The following is a 21,608-nucleotide window of genomic DNA, read 5'->3' as shown; positions in this document are numbered from 1 at the left end:
CCTTGAACGTGTAATGTACCACAGATGTAAATAAACCAATCCATTCACAGAAAACAAAAGACACCTGATTAGCAAGTTGAAAATAGGAATGGATTTCACTTTATAATTCTGATACCATACTTAAAATCTTAATTCTGCTTTTTTCCAGTTGTCCTATGTCCCAGTGTTGTAGTGTCCTGTAAGCAAGATGCGAGACTACGGAAATCTTGACCTGGGAAACTCTAGTCTCTTTTGGGATTTCAAATTGAAGCGCCGACGGGTGAAGGATCTCCTGTCGAGCGATGGCGAGTCGGTCACCAGCGGATACAGTCAGACCTCCTCCAAAGACCTCGATTCCGACATGGTCAAGCAGGACTTCGACAAAAATGGGGATTCGGACTATTACCATCGGTCAGTCAGCCCCGCCCCTTCCTGGCAAGACAACAACATGGAGACACAGAGCTCAGTATCTGCGGAAACGGCGTCTCCAAGCCCCAGGCTGCACAAGGACAATGGTGACGAAGAGAAGAGGAAGTTTGAGCAGTTCACGAGGAAAGTGAAAGGCGAAACGCCGCCGACAGAGTCACCACACCCCGGTCTTCTTGGTTACACGTGCTTGGGGTTGCCGTCCGGAATGGTCCTGGCCCAGACGGGCTATCTCACCCCACCCCAGTACCTGACTCAGAACAGAGGCATGGGGGGCATGCCCATGATTGCTGTCATGCCCAATATGGTCACCCAGGGGCAGACATGCTATGGAATTGACCCCAATGGCCTCCCTCATTTCAGCGGGAATACCGAGCCAGGACTGATCCCTCTGGGCATGCACGGACTTTCGTACGGCAATCATTGCCTGCAGCAGTTGGGGCATCCGGAGATGAAGCACAGCTCCGCGGACAGTGGGTATGGGAGCCCCAGGCCTAAGAAACATGGCCTGACACACTGCTTAGACCCCTTGGGGCGTCCAGTGGTCGTGGAGCGCAGGGCAATGAGCGAACGCTGCGTGTCCCCAGTCACGAGTACTTCCAGCATGGGGTCTCTGTACAGCTACCAGTCCGAGAAAAGTCTGGGGCAAGACGACAACAAATCTGCGGGCTCTTTCTCCTCCAAGAGCAAAGTGGAACGCGATGAAAAGTTCATAAATCACTACACGGATGGGACGTTCACGGTGCGCTCTGGCTTCGCTGCACCAACACTGGCGTCTGCATTGAGCCAGCTGAATCGCAGGAACGGCGAAAAGGACTCGTCTTCATCGGGAAAACTGAACTCGGCAATGTCGGAATCGGACTCTGAAACCGATGAGCCGATGATATGTGCTATATGCCTGGACAAAGCTACAGGGCTACACTATGGAATTATAACCTGTGAAGGGTAAGTATCTGGAGGGAACTTAACATTGTCCAGCTGAAAAATTGACCCAGGGCAAGTTAAGAATATGTTCATTAGGTGCAACCTGTCCGTCCCAGTAAGAAAGCACTGAAGTGAATAATTCTTGTGTGTGTGCCTTTAAAAGAGGTCATTCTTGGATACGGTGTTTAGCGACAGCAAAAACCAATTCCACTGTTGGATTAATAATAGCTGGTATATTACATGCAAATGGCAGTATTGATGATTAATGCATCGGGTTTATATCGTCATAATCGTTCAGGTATTGGTCAGTCAAAATTCCATTATATGCTAGAATGATAGCATTGTTACCAGATGACTTTGACTGCCTTTGCTGTTGGAACCAACAGTCTCTGGGTGTGTAGCATCATCAAACAATTCCTGTTAATTTGTATTCACAAAATGTCCATGTACATGTAGGTGATGAAGTAACGTTTAGCTTTCACCAAATTGATTATGTCTGGACATTTAACAAATAATTATGGTTTCACTCCACTATTGTTGATCTTGTAACCATATCATGGCCACTGCATTGATCTTGTAACCATATCATGGCCACTTTGATGATATTATAGCAATATCATAGCCACTGCGTCGATCTTGAGGCCATATTATGGCAACTTTGATGATATTATAGCAATATCATAGCCACTGCATCGATCTGGTGGTCGTATTATGGTTATTTGGTTGATGTTGTAACCAGATCATGACAACTGTATGAACATATAATAATTAATCTCCGTAATATTTCTGGTTGCAATTTTGTGGCAAGAACAGTGCTTGATCAGTATTTAGATGACAATAAAATACTAGTCGAGCCGGTATCACCGGTATCAGTATACATTGAAGTGATGGGGTGTCATGTCTGCTGTCAAGCCAGTGTCATGTCTGGTGTGATGCTTCACTGAAGAAGCGCTGTAAAGATGATATGAAACCAAGACAGTCAGTGCCATCGGCATATACAAGATAACTAAGGTAATGGTTGAATGTGATTTTGAGCAAGCCAATTTATTTGTATATTTGATTGGTATATATGCCTTTGACCGTCTTTGGGGTGGGGATAGGGGATAGCAGGGTTGGAATTTACCAAGCAGGGTACGAGTAAAATTGTCAGGTCCACGACAAATCTACCGACTTCTGACTGAAGCCAAACCAGTGAGGGCTGGATTTGAACCTTCAACTTCATCAGTCTTCAAACAGATGGGACCTAATATTTAGCTCGACTAGCAAAGGCTAGCTGTTTAATTCAACCTACATGTGATCATTTTTAAATAAGACTTTATGAGCCTTATAGGTTGTTGGGTGTTGCTAGAGCATCAGTAGAGCTCTTTTATTTAAGGTATAGGTTGTATAAATGTGTTCTTTACTTTTAAATATGAGACTCCTGTATGACTTAAAAATTCACTTACTGGTATGTCAAGTTTTAAGTTGGAAAAAAATTCAGGTAGTGTTTGGCCTTTCATGTTCTCTAATTGCTTTTTTTTCATGTTGTTTCAGGTGTAAGGGTTTTTTCAAACGGACAGTTCAGAACAAGCGCGTTTACACATGCGTGGGAAATGGTCAGTGTGAAATTAACAAGGCCCAGAGGAATCGCTGTCAGTACTGCAGATTTAAGAAGTGTCTTCAGATGGGAATGGTTCTGGCAGGTGAGCAGATGATATCTTAAGCCTTTGTTTGGGATGTGTAGTGTTTGACCACGTGGTTCAAATTGTGGTGGATTTGTCATGATGTAAACTCTGGTATATTAGTTATATCTCCTTTATCCCTTAAGACGAGTGTAGGTCGACCATGCAACTGGAAGCAACTAGGTCTTTGGTGACGGAAAGCAACTGGGTTTTTGGTGACGGGAAGCATCTGGGTTTTTGGTGACGGAAAAGGAACTGGGTTTTTGGTGACGGGAAGCAACTGAGGTTTTTGGTGACGGGAAGCAACTGACGTTTTGGTGACTGGAAGCAACTAGGTTTTTGGTGACTGGAAGCAGATCGGAGCACATGATTGCGTGCCGGTTTATGTAATATCTGCACGGGCTTGCAATCACTAAATTTGAACATGTTCTGCTTTTCTGAGATTCAAAGCATCCAGTTATATCCAGTTTCATCAATCTCACATTGTCCCACAATTGCAAGATTTCGTCAAACTTTTTGACATTAGTGTTATGCTCAGGTCAACTTTGTCATTGAGTCCAACATTGAGTTGGCCCCATTTGCTAAGGATGGCAACTCAATCTATGGCCAGCTTTAAACCTCACATATAACCGTTTTAGTAACATATCAAGTATTGACCTAAAACACAGGTTTTATGACCTCAGGTACATGTACATATACAAAAGATACATTGTGATTTCATGAAAATATTTTATGCGGTGTTTGAAATATATTGCATGAATGGATAAGGATACTATAAAAACTTTGTTTCCACTTTTAGTCCTTCTTTAACATTTGGCCAGAGATGATAGATTCCCCCGTCAGACATCTATACCATGTGTTAAAAATTAGAATGGCTTGTACAATGAATAATGTAAGGTTGCAGTGAATATTTTTGAATGAAAAATACAGATAAGGTAATTATTCATATCATTGTGCATACATGTGCAAGTAGGTGAGTATTCTTGTGCAAAGAAGTGAGATTCTTCAGTATATTCTAAACGACAATCAAAACCAGAAAAAAAGTTTAAATTAATTAAATTGTTTTTTTATAATGCCATCAAAGTTGGTTTGCTGGTATTTGCATGCAGATACAATAATCAACACACCCCCCCCCCCCCCTCAACCACACACACACATAAAATATTAAAATAAATTTCTTTCTTAATTCCAGCAAAGTTGATTTTATGTGATCTATATGCAAACAAGAACGCTTGGATCCTTCCATGGTGATGGGCTCAACATTTTGTTTGACTTCATCCCAAGGCATACACTGGGTATGGGCATTGCTAGGTGAAGGTCAGCTAATGGTCAGTGTCATCAGACCTGGACAGCGGTCATCTGTTAGCCACTGATGATCCATTAGACAGTGTTTGTCTTTGGGGGGGAAATCCTCTGTCTACTTCAAACACCCCTATTTGTCAAACATGCCAAACAAAGCTCATACATACAGCTGACAGGACATAACACAATCAGACTTCTAACACTGCAGCCCAGCACCACCATCACCCCTCCTCCCTTTCCTTAAAACTCTCTGACCACCTGGGGCTGTGTTTGTCCTGATGGGCTGGGAGCCACATGCTGTCTTAAGGTCGGCTCCAGGACAAGTTGCTGCTGCGCAGCTCACTTTATTGATCACAAACAATTGCCGGAAACCTCTCCATCAGTAAGGTCTTTCTATATCATCATCACCACCGTCATCACCATCATCACAATATTTCTCTGTTTATTACCACATTTTTCATTAAATCAGGAAGTATCATCAGGGGGCCTAGGGGAGGAGAGGTTTTTTTCTTTCAGCATTGATATGAAATATCAAAAACATACGTTGTGTTTAATTTTAAGGATCTTAAGAGAGTTTTTTTGTTGAGAATGACACAGCTTCTATTTACCGTAAATGAGAGTCTGTCAGTCCCAAAATTTGTCTCAAAATCATTTTATGCACTTTTTCCATCCCAGCTCATCATATCAAAATGGAACCTAATTGGTACATCTTTGAAATTGTAGCTAATGAAACACTTCATCATTAAATAACATACATGTCAAATAAATTACGAACTGACCAAATGAATATTAATTAGTACTGCATGTATGGCATGACAGCACTTGTGTTTATGTTCGTTTTCTTTTGAACTCATTTACATGTTTATGGGAGAGCAGAACAGTGTGTTATAATTATCAGGTCAGCTGTTTCCTGTTTTGAGTGTATGCGTAGGCCGAAACTCATTTTTATACATGATTCTCTCGGAGCTTTAGTGAGCCTATGAAGAATAACTCACAGCAGTTACGATGGTTTCTTTTATAACTTCCCAGGACACTTCTCCTAAGCTAATCTTTTCTCCTCTTGTAATGTCTGTGTATTTGGTATTCACCAGTTTTTATTGGAAGCAGTGTTTTGAAAATAATACCGAAAAAATGTTTCACTGTTTTGATTGATTGAAGTATTCTGAAAATAGGGGTTAATTATTGAATTAGCTAGATATTTGACTGTTACATAGCCTATAAATAATTAGTGCGTGTAATATTGTTCAGTTTGACTACAAAACAATTTAACAATTTTTACAGACAGTGAATAATATCTGTATGAAAAACGTGCTGATAATTCCATCCATGAACGCGAACAGTTACATTTGAACACTGAGCAGTTAGCAAAGGAGGCCTGATACCTACCCAGAAAGAAGTTTTTGGAGACTCGCCTACATCATGCGAATCGAAAATCATGGATTTTTAGCATGTTTCACTAGTCACCATATTTGTCATCAAGATAATTAGCTGTCACCGTGGCGATATGAGATCAAGCCTGCAATTAATCAGTTGTAATGAGCACCTTGTGTTAGGCATTTATGCTGTTTGTGTTTACCTGATACGTGGTGGTTGCCTTGAGAGAGTCTGTATACCTCAATCTAGCCCTACATATTCTCTCCCCCCCTGAAAGGAGGAGAAACACGTGTGGCAGAATCTCGTGTTTAACCTGGATAAAAACCTGCTTGTATCATGGCATCAGGAACGGGTCAATAATCGTACCTATATACGGGCGTACTAATGACCCTCTGCGCAGTTCAAATTATGATGTTTACTGCCATCAGCTTGATAGCCTGGCTAGCCTGATTTGATATCAAGAAAATATTTTCAACGTTAAGATGATGTATGGAATCGTGACTGATTACTGGAATGTATATGTTTTACATCCAGGATGCGTGTGGTGTATAGTTTGTTTTTTTCTTCCACTTTAAAGCACACTGATTGTTTCCTGGGTGTAAGGAAATATAATAAAAAAAAAAAGAACAGCCACACATATTTATTTTTTTTTAACATTCGAGAATTTGAAGTGCTAAAAGCCTGTGTACGTCACTATGCATGTTGAAAATACAGGATGGAAAACGGGAAGGTGGGGTGTAATACATTACAGGGTCTATTTCCTCTGAGAGTACATCAGTGTTTGAAGCTATGATTGATATTTAAGGTGCAGCCATTTTATTTTTTTGCATGATTACATTGGTTTTATATGAAATACATAGGAGTGTTGATGAGAAAGTAGCTAGAAATCCATGTACAGCATCCGGCCGTATTGTGATTACTGGTGCCCAAGATCATGCTGAGCCTAGATGAAGAAGTCTTACGACCCATTGTGGGTTGGAAAGGTCAGTTAGCCAACACGTGCTCTGTTGTCACATGCTCTCACTCCACACGTCTGACATTGATTCTGCCAATGCTGCTGGCAGCAGCTAGCTAGGGACTCTACCAGTCCGTGTAGAGTAGCCTGCATGATGGACGCTGTGTCTTAAACCCCGTCAATTAGAGAGAGGGCTCAGATGGTCGTTAACCCTGCCTGCCATGACTTATGCGTGTGACGTCTGACGCAGGTGGGCTTGCTGTGGATATGCAATGCCCTGACACTATAGCCCTGGAGATCTTGTCACTGAGAGCTGCGTCTACATATAGAGAAATGTGTACCCGAGATCAACCTCTCACCTACCACCCCCTCCCACCCGTACACATCACCCACTAAGTGGTAGATAACAGAGCCTAATTATGATTATTCAACCCTCAGGGTCTTTAATAATGCGATATACATGTAGATATTATTAACTCTTCTACCTTAGAATGACACCACCATTTCCAAATGTGGCACTTTTCTTGAGTTTCTTGGCACATTTTGGGCACTGAGACATGGTCAACTTATCAAAACATGCTCGTTTTCGTTGCTGAGATAAACAAGACATGAGTTCAATCCCAGTCTTAGATGATTCCCCTGCCCTGGGGACAAGACACAGAAAGCAATGTTTTCTGATGTGTGGTTTTACATGAAGTGCCTGTGCCATGGAGACTATGACAGCTTGCTTTTCACCAATATAGCAAATCATAGTCACATGTGGGAGAGTTGTCCAAGTCACTTGCCAAAGGTCAGTGGTTTATTCTGGATAAGCTTATATCCTCCACCCATAGAACTGGCTGTGGATTCATACAAAGTGAAACATTCCTGGTGCTAAACAACAAGGGAACAAATAAAATAAGTCATTTTTTTTTCTTTGATTGAAATTCAAAAGATCAGAAGTCATTGAAAGACCTCCTGCAGTAAGTCTTTCTCAAAATCGGGCTCCAGTGGTATTGTCACATATTTTGATTGTGGAAGAAATGGGCATTAAATTTATTGCTAAGGAAATGATTGCTTGAAAGAAAATATGATATAGCAAATGATGGTGGGATGCACTATGGTGGACAAACTGGAAACATGATGCTTTATGACTCATACTTCACACTCGTATGGCTAACAGTGAAAACAGGGTTTGGGTGACATTAGCAGAAACAGTTTCATTCTTGCCTACTATAATTAACATGGTAGCGCTATCTTGTTGGTGCACTGTCGCAAAGATAAAAGGTTATGCTTTTTGAACTTAATGCGGGGAACTGTATTGATTGATTTACATTGGTCTAGTGTTGTCTTTTGTTTTAAAATTCAGTCTGTACATCAGTAGTTGTCTGAAGTTTTCTGCCTCAGGTTTTGCTTCAGACATGCAGAAACCAGCCCTCATTGCATGAATATGTAATTTACGTGTGTGAAAATTATTCATAAAGAGATACAAAAACATACGCATAATCAGGTGCAAAAACATACACATAATCAGGTGCAGAAACACCTGGATAATAATGGATTTGTTGATGGGAAATTGCAGGAAAGGGAGGGGGAGGGGGGGTGTAATGACGAGGTCATTAGCAGATGGGAATTTTGCAAACACCTGTTTTTATTGCTACTTGACAGTGTGACAACCGTTATAAACAGAATAAGTTGAACCAGTGTTTTATAATAAAAGGTGTAGTTTTTGCCTAGATGTTAATTTCATGCACACTTTCTTAGTAATCTGTGATAGTAGTTTCCAGTTAGTTAATATTCTGTCTTCTTGTTTTTGACATTTAAACCACTTAGCATGCGGTGTGGGACATATAATGGCATATAAATCAGTCATTTAACAGCCAAAGCTCTGCCAAAGAAATGCAATACAGTTGACACCAACATAGCTGCTTGATTCTTTTGAGAAATTCCTTTTTCATTTGAAATACGTCTTACAATTTGTTTTTTTCATGACGAGAATTAGTATTTTGTGATAGTTGTCCTTCATTTGAAGCCCTTTATGGATGTATGTAATTTATCTATTGTCCTGATCACGGTGTGAAAGCTTTTGTCCGCCATGAACTATTATACCCTTTCAGCTCCATTCATTAAGCCATTCAATGTACCATCTTGAACTGCAGTGTAGTTGTGACGTAAGAGGAATGTAAATTGGCAGTTGACATTTAATGCTCAACGAATGAATTGCAATACAAATTGGCTTAATGTACCTTGTTCTTTTTGGAGAAACATCATATTCATTTGAAATGCTGTAACTTTCTTGTTTTCTTAACACAGTTAATGTGCAATCAAAAACATGTGAACAAAATCTTTCTCTTGCTAAATTATCATGGCAGTGTCATTATTACCTTCAGCTTCTTACATTAGCTCCCATGATTGAGCTGTACAGGAGCTTGTGGATGGAGAAAAAATGAGTTTGTCTAGAAACACGGAAAGAAGATACGAGAATGGAAGAGTATAAAAAGAGTCAGAGCTGACAGTGAGAATGTGTTATATTACTGCCTTTGGCTTGTATTTTTTCTGGAGCTGGCAAGGGATTGTTGTTTAGCATGTCAGAATTTCCCCCACATACAATCTGGGTCAGTAGTGTAACGCTAAAACGCTGTTGTTTTTGCGGGAGGTGAAATCCGAAAGCAAACATCAGGGCCGATTCTGCCGTATGTGGAAGAATGTGGCAAGTGCCTGCGTCGTGTTGTTGGTCGCTGCTAAACCATCAGAGTCTGGTCTTCCTGTTTGGGAACAGGGCTGTCCTGCGAAGGAAGTTGGCCGAGGAGCTTGGAGAGGCAATACCCTAGATCAACAAAGCCTCAATGGAAAGAGCTATAACCACAATGCAAACTGTTTGGTAAAAATGTCAATAGCATCGTGCAACAACACCAGAAAAATGTCCGCTACGCAGTAACAGCGGCTGCAAACTCCAAAGCTGAATACAAAGTGGATCACTTTTGTTTTATTTTTTTTTTTTATGTTCTCTTTTTTTTTTTACCTTTGACATTTTTAAACATCTGTCAAAGGTGAAAAAAAAAGTGTGCCGTTGGGGTTCAGAAAATCACTTCCTCATTGTCGTCATGAAAGCATGACTAATCGGTAGTTTATCGGGATGTTGTCTTCCAGTAAACTGAAGAAAACCTGTGGTTTTTCTCTCGATTCTTGCATTTAAACACTGCAACAACAATATTTTCACATCGATTTTGGATTTATTTTGAGATTTTATACAAACTTTGCAAGCTGTTTTGTGGTGTCAGATTGCATACATGTTTCTCATGGATGATACACGGTATCACAAGGATATTGATGTACAAGATGTTGATGTAATTTAACCTCTTGGGCTTCCTCCCTCCCATAATGCCGGCTTCCTTTACACTCGAGTAAAATATACTTGAGAACAGCGTAAAACACCAATCAAATAAATAAATCTTTTGTTATCTGTTGTTTACAAATGCATCAAATGTTCCAGAACACAAACATTATAGTGTCCTCACCATACAGTTAGCAAATAGAGCCTTGGTTTGGAACAGAGACCAAAGTTAATTTAAAACCATAAAAAAAAATGTAAACTCTTAATTACCCTAAGTCTTTGATAACAAATACATGCGATTTAGAAGGTTCATTTATCAGTTTAGTGTGCAGTCACAAAAACCACCCTGGACTTGTCACCTATAAACTGGGAAACCGTCATAGAAGTGGACAATTCTTGAGCCCAGCAATTAAAAAAAGGGTCAACAAATAAATCACAATCAATCATTTATTCACAATTTTTTTTTTCTTGTTCCCTATTTTATACTGGCTATTCAGTTTTATTCTGCAGACTTTTTACACTTGATTTTATTAGGAACATGTACCTTAGAGTATTATCTTTTTTAGGTAGGTGAATTGAGTATAAAGATAAAATAGAACATTTTGTCTGCTGCAGTCTAAAGTGAAACAAATGAGAGCTGTGTAAACCAGTAGCTAACCCTTAAGTAAATTTGGCTTGAGTTCAAATCCAGCTTTCATTTGACTCCGCTATAACATCATTTTTCAAGATTATTGTTTTTTGATATCAAAAATGGCTTTAAAAACTGGAAGAAATATTCAGTTGCTATCATTGGGAAGTCATCATTGGGAATAATAACGACTACATTTACTGTCCTACTCAAAGTGAAGAAAAAAAATAAATACACAAATACTGCTCATTTTGGTGGGGATGATCTCATGCTATGATCTTACTTTGCAAAGGGATTCAACATCAATCAAAGATAAAAAAAAATAAATAAATAAGAACTCTTACAAAACATGAGTCAAGCAGGCTGAATTGATAAAAACTGAGTTGTTTTGAAAATTGGACCATAACTTAAATATTGATGAATAGCAAGGTTTAATAAGGATAATACATGTAATCTAATTGGTTGTCATGGTAACACTGTTACGGAAATGTAATATAGGCAGATTTTTGTGCTTGGCTGAAAATAAAATTGAGAGTACTAAAGCTTGTGAGATATATGAGGAAAACAGTCAAGAGTGGAGCAAGTGACTCATGACTATTGAACATTTTATAGTCCATTGACCTTCTCAAGGACAAACAGGTTAATGTTGCAAAATTGCTAAATGTCTGCTAGCTTTTATTTTGACAGGTTAGTCATCTCTAAAAGTGTGTGAATAAAATCTGCTCTACATTTCATGTTATCCATTAAAACTGTGTGTCAGGAGTTCTAAGGAGGGTAGGTGACACCTATTTGCTGACAGAGTACTCGGCACAAATAGAAGCTGTGTAACCTTACATTGATGTAGATGAAATCTCAGCCATTTTGGGGCTCAGAGAGGTGGGATTAAATGTTTTTAAAGAGTTTAATTTGCTTGACAGAAAGTACGTGTAATTAAAGACTGCTGGAATTTGCAGCATTGTGAAAAGGTAGGGGAAGGGTGGCAACTAGACTCGATAGCACCAGCACATCAGCCTTTAACTTCTTAGAAACAAAGAATTCTTCAAGCACCAGTATTAATCATACCTTGCCCATTATCGCTTCTGAGAAGATCATTTTCAAAAAAATAACTCCTGGGTTTAATAACTATTGTTGTTGTTGTGTATTCACAGGGATTTGTACCCTATTCTATACGTGAGGACAATCAGTGTTAAATTAATTAAAGTTGACAGGCAGTTGATGCTACCCAACATTGTAGTGTCATGAAAGCAGCATTGTGCTCTCAGGATCAGGCATAAAGTGAATGTCACAATCTTAGGATCAGGCATGAAGTTAATGTCACAATCTTGGGATCAGGCATAAAGGTAATGTCACATTCTTGGGATTAAGCATAAAGCGAAAGTCACAATCTTGGGATTAGGCATAAAGTGAGTGTTACAATCTTGGAATTAGACATGAAGTGAATGTCACAATCTTGAGATCAGGCATGAAGTGGATGTCACAATCTTGAGATCAGGATTAAAGCGAATTTCACAATCTTGGGATTAGGATTAAAGTGAATGTTACACTCTTGGGACTAGGCATACAGTGAATGTTACAATCTTGGGATTAGGCATAAAGTGAATGTCACAATCTTGGGATTAGGCATAAAGTGAATGTCACAATCTTGGGATTAGGCATAAAGCGAATGTCACAATCTTGGGATTAGGCATAAAGGGAGTGTCACAGTCTTGGAATTACACATGCAGTGAATGTCACAATCTTGGGTTCAGTCATAAAGTGGATGTCACAATCTTGGGATCAGTCATAAAGTGAATGTCACAATCTTGGGATCAGGATTAAAGTGGATGTCACAATCTTGGGATCAGTCATAAAGTGAATGTCACAATCTTGGGATCAGGATTAAAGTGAATGTTACACTCTTGGGATTAGGCATAAAGTGAATGTCACAATCTTGGGATCAGGCATAAAGCGAATGTTACAGTAAAGAATGTCATAGTCTTGGGATCAGGCATAAATTGGATGTCAGAATCTTGGGATCAGGACTAAAGTGGATGTCAGAATCTTGGGATCAGGACTAAAGTGGATGTCAGAATCTTGGGATCAGGACTAAAGTGGATGTCAGAATCTTGGGATCAGGCAAAAGCGAATGTCACAATCTTGGGATCAGGTGTAAAATGAATGTCACAATCTTGGGATTAGGCATAAAGTGAATGTCACAATCTTGGGATTAGGCATAAAGTGAGTGTCACAATCTTGAGATCAAGCATGAAGTGGATGTCACAATCTTGGGATCAGGATTAAAGCGAATTTCACAATCTTGGGATTAGGCATAAAGTGAGTGTCACAATCTTGAGATCAGGCATGAAGTGGATGTCACAATCTTGGGATCAGGATTAAGCGAATTTCACAGTCTTGGGATTAGGCATAAAGTGAATGTCACAATCTTGGGATTAGGCATAAAGCGAATGTTACAGTAAAGAATGTCATAGTCTTGGAATCCGGATTAAAGTGAATGTTACGGTCTTGGATCAGGATTAAAAGTGAATGTCACAATCTTGGGATCAGGCATACAGTGAATGTTACAATCTTGGGATTAGGCATAAAGCGAGTGTCACAGTCTTGAATTAGACATGCAGTGAATGCCACATGCTTGGGATCAGTCATAAAGTGAATGTCACAATCTTGGATCAGGATTAAAGTGAATGTTACAATCTTGGGATCAGGGTTAAAGTGGATGTCACAATCTTGGGATCAGGATTAAAGTGAATGGCACAATCTTGGGATCAGGCATAAAGCGAATGTCACAATCTTGGGATTAGGCATGAAGTGAATGTCACAATCTTGGGATTAGGCATAAAGCGAATGTTACAATAAAGAATGTCACAATCTTGGATCAGGCATGAAGTGAATGTTACAATCTTGGGTTCAGGATTAAAGTGAACGTCACAATCTTGGGATCAGGATTAAAGTGAACGTCACAATTTTGGGATCAGGCATATAAGCGAATGTCACAATCTTGGGATTAGGCATGAAGTGAATGTCACAATCTTGGAATCCGGATTAAAGTGAATGTTACGGTCTTGGGATCAGGATTAAAGTGAATGTCACAATCTTGGGATCAGCATAAAGTGAATGTTACAATCTTGGGATTAGGCGTGAGGTGAATGTCACAATCTTGGAATCCGGATTAAAGTGAATGTCACAATGGATCAGGATTAAAGTGAATGTCACAATCTTGGATTAGGCATAAAGTGAATGTCACAATCATGGGATCAGACATAAAGTGAATGTCACAATCATGGGATCACACATAGAGTGAATGTCACAATCATGGGATCACACATAAAGGTAATGTCAGAATCTTGGGATTAGGCATAAAGTGAACGTAAGAATCTTGGGATTAGGCATAAAGTGAATGTCACAGTCTTGGCATAAGGCATAAAGCAAATGTTACAATAAAGAATGTCACAATCTTGGGATTAGGTATAAGGTGGATGTCAGAATCTTGGGAACAGGATTAAGGTGGATGTCAGAATCTTGGGAACAGGATTAAGGTGAATGTCACAATCTTGGGATCAGGCATAAAGTGAGTGTCATAATCTTGGGAACAGGATTAAGGTGGATGTCAGAATCTTGGGAACAGGATTAAGGTGAATGTCACAATCTTGGAATCAGGCATAAAGTGAGTGTCATAATCTTGGGATCAGGATTAAAGTGGATGTCAGACACTTGGGATCCAGGTATAAAGGTGGATGCCAGAATCTTAGGATCAGGCACAAAGTGAGTGTCACAGTCTTGGGATTAGGCATAAAGTGAATGTCACAATGTGGCAATAGAGACCTTTAGTTATAAGTTCAACGTGTAACTTCAAACTAGAATAGGTGATCTAATTCTGGTGTGAAGTTACCAGTCTCAATTCTTGCTTCCCTTTGATTGTTTATTTACAATGGTGCAGCGAAGAGTTATCTCCCCTGCCTGCCCCCAGCTTCCCCACTTAGTACAGTTCAACCCACTGTATTGCATAAGGTAAATGCAAGAAAATATTATGCAATTAGCCGCCCTATTCATTTAACTGAATTTATCGATAAATATTGAGTTGTCTTTCTTTTTCGGTAAAAATAAATGTCCGGTTCACTGAAATTGCCGTCTTCTTGATTGCCATTATGCCCACTTTTCTGATTTGGGTTTTCATTTTTTGAAATTGACACAAAAAGTCACGTTTGTATTTATATAATCTGAACACCTGTGACTCCGTAATACAAAAAAAATCATAGCTACTGCCGTCTGAGATTTTCCTTCTTCAATCTTGCCTTGGCCTTGATCTTTTCAGTGAGCGTGAGGTCCAAAGAGCTCTAACACAAGTAGCGTGGGACATTGTTGTATCGTGGTACTTGTTGCTTACCAACCCACAGAAACACGATCTAAAACGAAGTGATATTTTTGCTTCTCTACCTCGTTCGTCAACTACCAGTGTATTCATTCCAAACAGAAAGCTCGGTTAAAAAGTATTTTTTTGTTTGCTGAAGCGATCCAAAAGCCGGAAAGCGAGTGTGGCTAATCAAGGGAGTGAACTCCATGGTATAGCAGCAAAGTGAAATATCTGTATATAGGAGCCCTGAACAGCTGAAAATTGTATCAGTAAGAAGGAATTTGATCGAAAGAATTTAAAAGAGACTATTTACAACCTCATGTGCGTTTATAATAATCTTTATATTTTTTTTAACTTTCAAGACCCAAAAAAAAAAAAGAAAGAATGACAAAATGAGTCAAGAAAATTGATAAGCTTAGCCACAGTGTGGGCACAAGAAATCCCCATGTCTCCTGACAAATTTTATTTTGGAACAAAAAAAACAGGTTTGTCCAGTAGTTACATTTGTTGCATTGCACCCACTTTACAGTTACAAGATACGGACAGGACTTCAAGGCAGGTGGTGAGTACTTGCCACATATACAATAGTTCTCTGCTTTGCCACCAGATATCTCTGTCATTGTCACTCAATGACAATTGGGCTTTATTTTAATCAATTGAATAGTTGATAGATTAGTTTCATGGAGTAAATTTCCAGCAAGAAATGGAGGAACAGATTTTTTTGCCTGATCGCAAAAAGGGTACATACCAGATTTCCTAAAAGCTGAAACTAGATTTTCAGGGGACATTGCCTTCTGGTGTGGTTTGGCAGACAGTTTAGCAACCACTTGTTTAGTAATTTTGACCCCCCAGGAAAATTATATTATGTGTCTGTGCCGAGTCAGCCGGAGTTACAGAGATATGTGATTTATATCCATGAAATAAAATTAGAGTTTTAAGGGCCATAATAGCTTGTTTTGTGAATGATTTGTCAGATAATTATAAATATATTGGAATTGGACCAGCCATTGGCAGACATTTCATCAGAAGATCCAGGTGCGGTTCCGTCCAAATATTCTGTATTCACCCTCTTCCAAGGACAAAATAAGGGTGGGTGGGGGGGGGGTTCCAATTGTATTTCCTCCTCCAATAGTTGTGACAGTGGATGACCTGGGAGATGTTACAGCTTGTGGACGGCTGTTTCGTCATTTATACACCAGTTTCGTCCATGTTAAATATCCGTCCTGGCTTGTCCATAAGGTTATTTTCAGCGACAATGCTGTTCAACTCTTGGAAATATTTGTGCAAAGATTCCTGTGATGCCTGCTGTACCCTTAGCATTGACAACTTCTGAGGCTTTTTCAATGTTGAAGTTGGACCATTTTGCCATAAAATCATAATACCAGTTATCACTTAATGGTTTACTGCCAAAGCAGTCACTGTGAGTTCAAGTCCAGCTCATGCTGGCTTCCTCTCCGGCCATACGTGGGAAGGTCTTCCAGCAACCTGCAGATGGTCGTGGGTTTTGCCCGGGATCTGCCCAGTTTCCTTCTACCATAATGCTGGCCACTGTTGTATAAGTGAAATATTCTTGAGTATGGCGTAAAACACCAGTCAAATAAATAAAACAAAATAATGGTTTACTGGTGATTTTATTTTTGTAACTAACTGCAAACTCGGCCGCAAGATTTTCTACATTAGCTCTTTGAATACCCATAACCATTGCTTAGACTTCCTGGTTATTGATTTGCATAAGTAAACCGCCACCAGAGGGCGTATTCCGCAAGACACAAGGGAAATAGGGAATGCCAAGATACGATGAAAGCTGCGATACGAGGAGGTGCGAGTACAAATTATGAACTGATGTGTAATAGCTACTCTCTAATACTCAATCAACAACCTACCCACAAACAGAGGGTTTGATTCTTTTATTTTCTGCTTTTGTGACTTCATTTCTCTACGTAGGGTATTCATTTCAGGTTTGACAAGCCACAGGGTCTGCTCGACATCCCATTGGGTCTCGGATTTTAAATCTGTGGTTGTCACCTAACCCGTCTCCTAAGTGGTTGAATTGCATTATGGTTGTTATGACCAGATGCTCGGTTGGGGTTTTATCTACTGGTCCGAGTGTACCCCTTACTGTTGATTTCAAAAAGCAGGCGGGTGTCCAGCTTACCAGCTAATGTGTGTAGTTAAGCGGATTGTCCATTAAAGCGATTTGCAATTAGCCAGTCGTGAAAACAGTGTGTTGAAAATATGATTTGGTTTTGTGATACTGTTTGCTATGAAATAAAGGACATTCCTTAAAACTAATATGCAGGTAATACGCAGGTTTTCGAGATATGACGCTACGACAAACAGAGTAACGTCCCTTTGTGATATGACGTCGTCGCTTTACGGCACGGTAGGGCCAAATCTGGCTATTTTAACATGGGGTGGTACAATCTATATAGGAATATAGAGAACTGATTAAAAAGGATCAGACTGATCTTCTGAATTGTGTTTTTGGGGTGGATTTGCATTTTCAATATTGCACCAAAAATGATGTTCTATCAATGCTTTTGATCTAAACACCATCACTGCCATGTTAAAAGATAGGCAAGTAGCCCTAATGTGGCGACGTCATTTTTTCACCGAGACATCATTCTGCTGTCGTAATGGCGTAACTTGAAAACTACGTAATGGATATGACTGTAAACTTCATGCAACATGAATTAGCCTATAGCTAAGGGAAAAACTAACAAGGTTACATGGTTTGTGGATGGATGAGATCATTTTTTGTGACTTAAAATCCCGGTGAGGTTTTTTACATTGATGATTTGGACATTTTTTAAACATTTTGACCCCTGATTTCACTATTACAAGGACAGTGTATTTTATTACTGGTTGATAGAACAACCACAGAAGGATATGCCCCACATGTTCACAGACAACAAAATACATAGAAACTGCTTGTTTTTGGATCAGTTAAGGCTTTTGTTTGGAAGATGTGTTTTCATGGCAGTTGAAAAAATCTATGGTAATTTGCTACATTCTTGTCTTCTGTGAAAATGAATGGCCAGAACAAACTTTTTCTTAATTAGATATGGGACTGTTATTATCATTTGGTCTTTTCAGGACATACCCTGTTAGGCTATATTGACTTACATATAAACTGCTAGCAGTATTGGGCAAACTGAAGTCCAGATCACTTCATTGGCTTAGTATTTCAAACATCCGCTTCAATGTCGGGAGAAAATAAGATCAAACCAGCATCCGCTTCATTGTGAGGGAGAAATAGGGATCAAACCAGCATTGAACCATACCAAAGACAAATAGTACTTGTTTCTGCATCGCTTGGCCACTCAGGCCTGAGAGGTTAGAACAAGAAACAGGACTGGTTGGCCCAGTGTCAAGTATAATGGGAATGGGTAGGGGTGTCATGTCCGGTGTCTTTGGTGTGATTCTTCCAGTGGTGTCAGCACGTCGGCATGGAGTAAGGATGAACCTCACCCTTCAGAAAGAAGACACAATATCTGTGCACAAATACATAGAACAGCATACAAAGAAACTAAAAATATTTGGTCAGAAAAGTTCACATTTATTTCTGAAGATATTCTAGACATTATAAAGTGATGACAAACTAGCATGAAAAGTAAAACATTAATTTGTTAATTGTTAGTCAGCTAGCTTAGCGTCTAGTTAACTACAAAATCTTTTTTTTTTTTGTAGCTGTACGTGAAGATAGAATGCCAGGTGGAAGGAACTCTGGGGCAGTGTACAACCTTTACAAGGTGAGTAATTAATGATGTTAACAGACTATAATGTACTCGTGAATGTGGTTTAATTTCTTCACATCACACTTCAAATCTGATTTTGGGGGGGGGGGGGGGGGGTGGAGGGGGGGATCCGGATGAGTGGTAAGGCACCAATATGGTGTGGTTCACACATGGGGAAAATCAGTTGAACTTGCTAAAGGTCAGTGGTTTGATTTAGATAATCAGGGTTTCCTCCACCTAGAAAGTTGATTGACATTGCAAAAGTGTCAGAGCAGCTAAGGTAATAATAACATGTCAGAGAGAGAGGAGAATAGCTGGGTTTTGTTCACAGTTCTGTGGGCCATAGTAAAACTAATGTTTTATGGTGTTCTCTTATCATTCATACAGTTTGTTGCATGTATAAACGCAATCTATGAAGTAAATTGTGAAACTTTTGAGATAAACAGTCCTTTTGCCACTTCCAATTTAGGTGAAGTACAAGAAACACAAACGAAAGAATCAGGGTGCAAAGATTTACAAGCAGAAGGTTGCTCAGATTCGAATGGGCCACGGATTGAATGTTCAGACCAATGTAATCACAGACTCCCCCAAGGCTTACCTTAACATGTGTGCAGGCGAGGATCCACCCTTTTCTGGGGCGTTCTCAGTACCTAAAACACTCCCTGGTATGCAGCAGAACTTTTCTTGTCTGCAGTCAAAAGTTGGCGAGTGGTCACCCGTGCGACGCAGTTCTCCAAGCTCTTCAGGAAGCAGAACGTCTCCTGTTCCGTCAGAGGCTCCGCATGAAGTCGCACCGTCCCTGCCAAACTGGGAGAGGGACTATTTTGTGCGGACTCTGATGCAATGCGACTCGCTCTTAGACATCGCAGTGATTTACAACATTGATAGATTGACCAACAACAGTCAGGCATCTGTCTCGCAAATGCTGTATGAAATCGGCGACGATATTGTCAGTCGATTGGTGACTTGGACCCAACAGCTGCCATTTTACTCAGAAATTCCAGTGGAGGCGCATTCAAAGTTATTGACGAGTAAGTGGCATGAGTTGCTGTTGTTGATCATGACTGCGTATAAGCCAGTGTGTGCCGGCGAGGATTCGACGCAGCTGGACTCTCTCGATATCATGGTTCAGAAGAACATCATGAAACTTCAGCACTATCTCAAATCCGTGTTCAACAAGAACTACTCGTCTGAGCAGATGGACGAGGGGATGCTGAGCCTGATGGAAAGGGTGACTCGCATTACTGCAGACTTCACCCAGATGGCACTATCAAAGGAGGAGCTAGTCTGTCTACAAGTCATCTTACTCTTGGACAACAGTAAGTTCATAACAGACACTTCCTTTATAACATTAACCGTCGTTGTTCAGGTAATGCAGCTCATAATATAAAATTTAGTCCATAACATTAAATTTCTTTAATTTCATCCCCCAAAAAATAATAATGAAAAAGTAAATAATTTTGCATCAAGAAACTTAGAAGATACAAATTTAGTGCAGACTGTGTTAAAGGGAGATAACTTGTCTTAATAACTAGTGTTACTTTTGATAATACCTTATATTGGAACAATAAGTCTTTAGTCGGAAAAGGCTAAAATCTAAGGCAAATTTTCTTCTTGGGAAACTTCTTCAATTTATGATATTACTTGAACATGGAAAAGCAAACTTTAGCTCAGTCCTCATTAAGGGGAGATAATTCAGCGTATAGGTATGTTATTGGAGCAGTCGCACTGTGAAGGTATAATATATGTAGACAACAGAATGATTAAAACCCAACTTGATGTATAACAAAGAGTGCCAAGAGAGCACCATATCTCTTGATCTAACTTAAATAATAATACAAAGAGATAAAAAAGATTAAACTTTAACTTTAGAGGTTGAAACTGTAAAACAGTATGCTAGAAACATGTACTCTACAACAGCTGCTACACGTACTTGGTGAAGTTACAGGCCTGTGTATGATGGAATCATTCTGTTCTTTTTTGTACATGTGGCTTCGGTATTAATTATTTCATTTTCTTTCTGTCAAATTGATGCCTTTTTTATTACCTACCCCGGATTTGTGATATTGCTAAAGTACAAGGCAAATGTTATGTTTTATATTTATTCTCATTTGTTATCTTTTCTGTGACACAATCTTTCAACCATAAAATCTTTGCCAAGGCATTAAATTTTGTTAAAATAGACCTATTTGTTTAATTAATCAGAGGTCAAAAAAAAAATGTTAAAGCTACTGACACCAATAAACAAATAGATAAATAAATGAAGCTATGTGTTTGACACTAAGATTCTCTTCCCCATCATATTTATTGTCTTCTAATCCCATCATATTTATTGTCTTCTCTTCCCCATCATATTTATTGTCAAGCACGTGTGATCTTAAATAGAATTTGTTCTGTTATCGAAATTATAATTTTATGCTTATTACCTATTTTTGAATGTTTAGAAAAAAGGTGTTTGCCATTCCTTCAAAGGAATATGCAACCATGGCTTCCCTCAGGTTTCATTAGGTTTCCTCCATCCATTAACCAGTTTCCTCCATCCGTAATATACATGTACAGGAAACCATCCAATGATTGAGTACAAAAGTATGTAAGACATTAAATGTATTTTTAAAAAGTGATAAAAAATCAATTGTGTTTTTACTAGGAAAATGTTTTTTAGGAATAACTTACAGAATATTACCACCTAAACCACCAATCAAATTTGACTGAAACATTTACAAACATGCCCAGTGTGACAAAATGTATGAACAGATCATGTTGGATTGTTGTAAACTTGTAGAGTTGTTGCTCTGTTCAAAACTGAGGTTTGAAATCCATTTGGAGATGGGGCTGGGCTTGCTTTTAACTGAATATGTGTTGAAGTTCATACTCATGGTCAAATGCAGCCGTCAATGTTATAACGAATCAATAATCAAGGTTTTAATACAATATCATCATAATGACTCCACCCAAATAAGT

At 39.2% G+C, this 21,608-nt stretch overlaps 1 protein-coding gene across 1 annotated transcript in view; it reads left to right on the top strand.

Moving 5' to 3' along the window:
* The window catches only part of LOC135480442 (orphan steroid hormone receptor 2-like), a 38,462-nt gene that overhangs the window by 13,234 nt on the left and 3,620 nt on the right, over positions 1–21,608 (top strand). Inside the window, exons 2-5 of the mRNA XM_064760275.1 lie at positions 149–1,350; positions 2,863–3,011; positions 18,601–18,662; positions 19,117–19,966. Coding sequence (XP_064616345.1) covers positions 188–1,350; positions 2,863–3,011; positions 18,601–18,662; positions 19,117–19,966 — 2,224 coding nt within the window. The 5' untranslated portion in view covers positions 149–187. The remainder of the gene's footprint in view (positions 1–148; positions 1,351–2,862; positions 3,012–18,600; positions 18,663–19,116; positions 19,967–21,608) is intronic.

The sequence above is a fragment of the Liolophura sinensis genome, chromosome 13 (genome assembly GCF_032854445.1).
Source record: "Liolophura sinensis isolate JHLJ2023 chromosome 13, CUHK_Ljap_v2, whole genome shotgun sequence".
In the NCBI taxonomy this organism is placed as follows: Eukaryota; Metazoa; Mollusca; class Polyplacophora; order Chitonida; family Chitonidae; genus Liolophura; species Liolophura sinensis.
The sequence above is the reverse complement of the archived record's forward strand: the minus strand, read 5'-3'. Positions and strand labels throughout refer to the sequence as shown.